A 6,490-nucleotide genomic window follows, 5' to 3' on the forward strand; every position below is an offset into this window, starting at 1 on the left:
TATTGTCCTACGCACCCGGTTTAACGATAGAATTCGTGCCATGTATTCATATTGTAGCAAATGAAACTTGGTCAATAATGTGGTAGAGTAAGATACATGGCATCCTAGTTCGATCCCCAGCAGAGGCAATAAATTGTCTCTGTTACATTTGGCGCCCACGTTTGGACCAAGATGTTCTCTGGCAGGTGAGAGTGATTGCCCCTAGAACTTTGCCCACAGGTGTCGGCACTCCAAAAGAAATGAGCACATCTCATTCTCTATAGGGGGATAATGTGGTGGAGTAAGATACATGGCATCCTACTAGCTTGAGCTATTGGGTTAACCCTTTAGCTTAATCGGTAGAGCACCTGATTGGCAAGCCAGAGGTCCCGGGTTTGATCCCCAGCAGGGGCAGTAAATTGTCTCTGTTACAATAACTCGTACTCAATGCATTCACTATGAACAATTCAGAGAGTTCCGAATGTAAACATGGCTGGTAAATTTGAAGCGAGAAAAATCTTCGTGAGAAAATTAGTTGAATTTTTATCTTCAGATAGGTTATTTTGGGGGATAAAAGGCATATACAATCTCAAAAAGGTTTGTTTTGATTAATTTGGTAATTATTTTTTAGCTGAATCCCTTTTGTATTCTTCAAAATTATTTTGGAGAGCAGGGCTCGACATTAACTTTTTTTCCTACTTGTCCATTCGGACAAGTGACCAAGACATTTACTTGTCCGAAATTCAACTTCACTTGTCCGAAAATTTTCAATAAAGTTCAATAGTTTCAACTTGAAAATTAAAATTAAGTCCATTTATTTACACATGTCATGCGCTTGCTTGATTCTTGATGTTATTGTTACAGACAGATAAAACGAAATCTAATTTAGGCTTTCTGTCCTGACAATAACATAAATGTCCACAAGTGAAACTGTCAACATCAAACAATATTCACTACTTCGGTTCGTATCTTCCATGACTTTTCAGTGCAATTATAGTGAACTTCGATCCGATCGAATGTGAACTCAATATTAATATAGCGATACATATTGGGATCGAAGTTTGGATTTTATGTACAGCTTCCGTCTTGAGTTGAGACTACCGATTTAGCTTTCAACAGTCGTTCTTTTTATTATTTAGAGATCCTCTACATTAAAATGCACTTGTCCAATCGGGACAAGTGCCCAGCAATATTCACTTGTCCGAATTTATTTTTCATTGGTACCAACAAGCGGACAAGCGTTAATGTCGAGCCCTGGAGAGAATCTGCTCCAATTTGCTACAATGCAAGTATATGGCACATATTCTAACTGTGGTGAGAGCTTGTCCCAAGGCATAGTTAGATTATTCTAACTACATTTCAACATGTTCAAATGAATTTTGAACTTTATAAAACAATATGAGATGTAATTTTGATGTCTAAATTTTTTTTTTTGTAATTAACTATTTCAGGGAAAGGGAATATTTACAAATTTCAGATTTTAATATTTAAATGGAAAAACTGTTTTTTAAGCATTTTGAAATTAAATTTTTGTTGACCTGTACATATTGATTCATTATATAATTCAATAATATCTATTGTACATGTCTTTCTTTAGAAACAATTTAATCCATTATTTAAGCCTAATTGATCATAATGATTTATATTACATCCAATTTCAAACTTATCAATTTAAATGCACATTTTAAATAGCAAAATACAATTCTCAAAAATGCAGCTCATATTGCTATAACTGGTTTCTTTATTGTTCTTTAACTACAATGTATAATTGAAGTTTAAATCTGTTTTGCAGTGTGGACAATGATATTTATGATGAGCTTCCTTCAAAAAGTGCCAACTTGCTGCCAGAATACACAAATCCTGCATGGATGCTGGAGCAGGTAAGTAGACAAAATGTGTAGGCTTGTTTTGTTGAAAGATTGTTTACTCACCTGAACTGAGGGTTTAAATGGCCTTTTCTGATCACCTGTAAGTTGCTATATCCATCTGTCAATACCCCAAACCATTACCACTTTCAGCCAAATGTACATTAAAACACCCTTTGGGGAAAAGGGAATTAATTTTAAAAAAAAAAAGCCATACATATATTTTTTTTTAAAAGGGAGATAATTAAGAATTATACACTGTTGCTTTAAATTTATACTTTTAGTCTTTATCATGTTTATAAATAGTTTTCAATTGATGCATTTCCAAGTGCAATTTTTTTTTATGTTTCAGGGCTGGAAATGGACACCTTTGATGAAAAATCAAAAGCAACAATTGAAAAAATGCTTAAGAGGAGCAGTATCCTTTTCATTCTTTTAAAGTGTCAGTCCTATACTAATTCAGCTTGTATTGTCGGCACATTGAAATTTGGTTCGTTGTATATGATAATGATATAGATATAAAATTTGTACCAGTATATATAATTATAAGGTATATGACAGTAGATTTCCTTAACTCTTGCATAAGTTATTATACCAGTGGAAAGGGAAGTCCACGTAAAGTAAAGAATCAAAGGCTTCTGTCCAAGAAGTCACAAATACAGAAACAGCCATGGACAGAGGAGGAAAAAGTCATGTTTGAGAAATATCTGGTAGGAAGAACTTATAATCATGCATTTCATATTATTGTTTTTCTTGTAAAATATTCCATGGATACTATACACAATTTTCAGATTTAAGACAAAGGTTTTGTTTCATTTGTATGTGACCAAAAGTAAATACATCACCATCATGTAATATAACAGAATGAATGTTTTAGATATGTTGATCAGTCCTGTTTTTTAATTACCGGTAATTAATTGTAGGAAGTATTTGGTCGAAGCTGGTCTAAAATTGCAGAGCATATGCCGAGTAGGACGGGTCTACAAGTTAAAAACTACGCTCAGCAGTACTTCAAACAGAAAGTAATGTCATGTTTAACTGTCATATACATGTAATTGTCAAATATTGATAACTTTCAAAGTCTACACGTAAAATCTTTGTAATTTACTTTTTTTGTTGATGGGTTTCACTTTAAATCTGTTGAAAAATTTTTTTCATTAGGATAGAATGATATTTTTATTATAGGCAAAAGAAGGAAGAAGACCATTGAAACTGATGTCAGTAAACCAACTGTGCCCTCCACAGCCGAGAATAATCATGATCCAATCAAAGATGTCCTCTCTCTAGTTACGACTGCACAAACAACTGTTACCACGGTATCCAAGCCAAACAATTCTTCTCCAGGCAAAAACAGCATGTTAGGGAAAATGTTGATAAATCATGGAAACAAGAACAAAAATAAAAACAAATTAGAGGTTCAGCTTTTCCAGAAAATGCAGAGAGCAAAAACTGAATCACATGGTCAAAAAAGGGAAGCAATGAAGAAAGAATCAAAATCAGGGAGTAAAGCATCAGGTGTTAAACAAAGGAAGATAGAGAGATACTCAGAAACACAGGGCCAAGTACAGATAACTGTCAAACCTGCTCCTCAGACAATTGTCTCACAGCCAGAGGCTGAGACTGCGAACCTTGCCACACCATCCTCAATGGTGAGTTTACTGGTCACAGCTACCTCCAGCGGGGGCATTTACTTAGTCCATTTTAGAATCTCGTCTTCGCATGACGGGGGTGATAGAGAATCTACGGTTCTGTGCCGTGGCAGACATTGTGAAGGAGGACGAGGATGAAGATGGAGAGATAGACATTGAAAATGAGGATGAGGAAAACCCAATCCTCAAATCTCGATCAGTTTCCCCCCCAACTCAGTGTATGAACAACTGGTCCGAGGGGCCCAAATTTCCAACAAAACTCCAGAAAAAGGAAAGTACAAAGAGAAAGTGGGGAAAACCCCCAGATGGTGAACCAACTCAAAGCGATGCTGTTCTGTCCTTATTGATAGAAAGAGGAGGAAAATTTTCATAACACAGAGAATGAAGTACCAGAATCTCATAGGCCAAAATCAAGTGAGTATTCTTGCTAAAAAAGGTTAAAGAAACAGAGACCCTAAGATATACTGGGATATATAAAATTTAAATTTAAACCCTTCTGTTTTAGTGAGAATAACTTTAAAACCATTTAAAGTCTCTTTTTAAGTAAAGTTTTATGATTTTTTTGTTTTTTTGACAGATAATTTCATTGTTTTATGGAATGGAGAGTACCTGGACTTGCCCATACCTAAACAAGAAGCTCAGATAGACCCAGATACTATAACAGAACAGGAACACCAAATTCATGCAGACTTTTTTGATGGACGACCCTCTAAAACCCCAGAGCGTTATCTAAGAATTAGAAATTACATTTTGGAAACTTGGTAAATATTTGAAATGATAAGTTATAAAAAAAAAATTTTTTCTGTATACAAGTATAAAATAATTTCTGTGATTCACTGTTTTTGCTTCTGTTGGAGAAAAACAAATCTCTTTTAAAAGAGAAAAATTTCAGGGCAAAATGTAAGCCTGGATACCTGAACAAAACCTGTGTGCGACCAGGACTGAAGAATTGTGGTGATGTCAACTGCATTGGAAGAATTCATGCTTTCTTGGAGTGTACAGGAGCAATTAATTTTGGATGTGGTAAGAATAACTAAAAATCTGTAATTACCTGGTTTTGGGGCATCAAGTGTTCACTTCTGAGAAAATCTGATTAAAGATAAAAATTCAGAATATTTTCATCAAGATTTCAAAAGATTTACTATATACTTGTATATTAGTTTTATGTTTCTGTTGTTATTTAGAACAAGCTTGTTACAATCAGGCATCTAAAGTAGGACCCAGGTATCCAGAGATAGAACCCGAGAAGCCATAGTCAAAGTCAACTTCTCTAAACTAGAGTCCATGGTAGGTAGACAAAAATATTTCTGGGGACTTGAATGGAAATTTTACATTATTGTAAGTACATGTATATGTTCATTTGATAAAATGTTAAATCAAACTGGATGAGAATAACGATGTTGTTTGGTTGCAGCGACCAAGAAAAAGAAGAATTAGAAATGAATATGGGCAGTGGGTTGATGAAAAAGAATTACAGGGCAAAACTATACAGGTAATTACATTACCCCAATATGATGAAAAAGAGTTACTGTAGAAGTACTTTTCTGCGTGGTACATGTATAATTTATGCTATGTACGCAGTTACAAATTTTCTGGGGAAATTTGTTTAAGCGTGCTTTATATATAAATGTAAGACATTCTGTGACAAGTCTAAGAAATCAGTGTAATTTTCTACCCGCGGATTAAACAGAAATTGAGAATTATTACCCCATAGAACAAAGTACGTCTACAGAATAATGCATTAACTAAGTGGAAAATGAGTATGGCCAATGCATTGGCCATACACATGTAAAGGAATGAAAGAAACTGCAAGCAAAAAGTACACATATAATGAGAAGACAAGTACTTCAGGAAAAAAATGTTCATGCTTTAAATTGCCATAACCTTAGAAGCTGTTATTTTGAAAACAATGAACTTTAATTTTGGATTTTAGCATCAAGATAAAGTTACTACCAAGGAAAGCCCTGGAAAGGTTTCAAGGTCACCTAAGGTCCAAAGTCTGGACCCTTTCAAACTTATACCTTGTCAGAACTTTTCTCAGGAGAGACCTGTAAGTCATTATTTTCACTGTGAGTTGATTAAATAATACAAAATAATGATATAAAATAAGATTGCCACTTCTGTTTCAGGCCCCATTCTACGTAGAAATACACAATACAGCTCTGGTGATAATGGATATTCATGCTCATATATCAAAGACAGAGGTCATAGGAATGTTAGGAGGTTGTTACCACGACGATGACCAGCATTTAGAGATTACCATGGCGATTCCTTGTAACAGTATCAGTACTGGTCTCCAGTGTGAAATGGATCCAGGTAAGTCACTGGAAGCAATCCAACAACTACTGTGGTCAACTGCAGCTTATAATATGGCTGTTTTCAGTTCATTAATTGTTTCCACTTGAGCAAAATGCTTTAATATTTTTAATAACACATTTGTTTTCCTGCAGTGTCTCAGACGTTTGCCTGTGAGGAGATCAGTAACAACAGGATGAATGTCATTGGCTGGTACCACTCCCATCCGACCTTTAACCCCAACCCCTCAATACGGGACATCGAGACTCAGCTCAAATTTCAGGTGAGATTATGTGGTCAGGTTAACTCCAAACATTACAATACATTTTGTATGATGTATAGTCTAGGAGAAAGAAGTCAATTCAGTCAAATAAGAGAATTGATGTAGAATTTTTTTTTGTGTGTGCTTTATTTGAACATTATTTGATATGGGATTCAATAAAGTTTATTGGTAGTATACAAAGCTTTGGAGCTATAACTGGATATTTCTGTTCTTACAGGAGTACTTTGCCCAGGATGGTTTTTCCTTCCTCGGTGTTATAGTCAGTCCGTACAACAGAACCTGTATGGGGCTGTGTTCAGAGTTCCAGTGCCTGACAATCAGTTCAGAGGTCAGCCCACTGGACAAGTGCAGTAAGTCGTCCTCTCGTAAAACTCGGAAGAAAAACTAAGATTATTAAACTGTCATTAAAATTGTAAGAA

At 35.1% G+C, this 6,490-nt stretch overlaps 1 protein-coding gene across 1 annotated transcript; it reads left to right on the forward strand.

Annotated features, from left to right (window-relative positions):
- Window positions 1–171: 171 nt before the first annotated feature.
- On the forward strand, window positions 172–6,421 carry LOC134272072 (deubiquitinase MYSM1-like; the record flags this gene model as incomplete). The annotated part of the gene is made up of 13 exons (XM_062754307.1): window positions 172–185; window positions 1,772–1,859; window positions 2,768–2,876; window positions 3,030–3,493; window positions 3,540–3,801; window positions 4,071–4,254; window positions 4,386–4,516; window positions 4,678–4,706; window positions 4,908–4,985; window positions 5,427–5,543; window positions 5,623–5,809; window positions 5,944–6,071; window positions 6,289–6,421. Coding segments are annotated over exons 1-13 (1,924 nt in total), but the record flags the coding sequence as incomplete, so codon positions are not given.
- Between the last annotated feature and the right edge of the window lie 69 nt (window positions 6,422–6,490).

The sequence above is a fragment of the Saccostrea cucullata genome, unplaced genomic scaffold (assembly GCF_032062105.1).
Source record: "Saccostrea cucullata isolate Sc308-1 unplaced genomic scaffold, CSIRO_AGI_Scuc_v1 ctg7307, whole genome shotgun sequence".
In the NCBI taxonomy this organism is placed as follows: domain Eukaryota; kingdom Metazoa; phylum Mollusca; class Bivalvia; order Ostreida; family Ostreidae; genus Saccostrea; species Saccostrea cuccullata.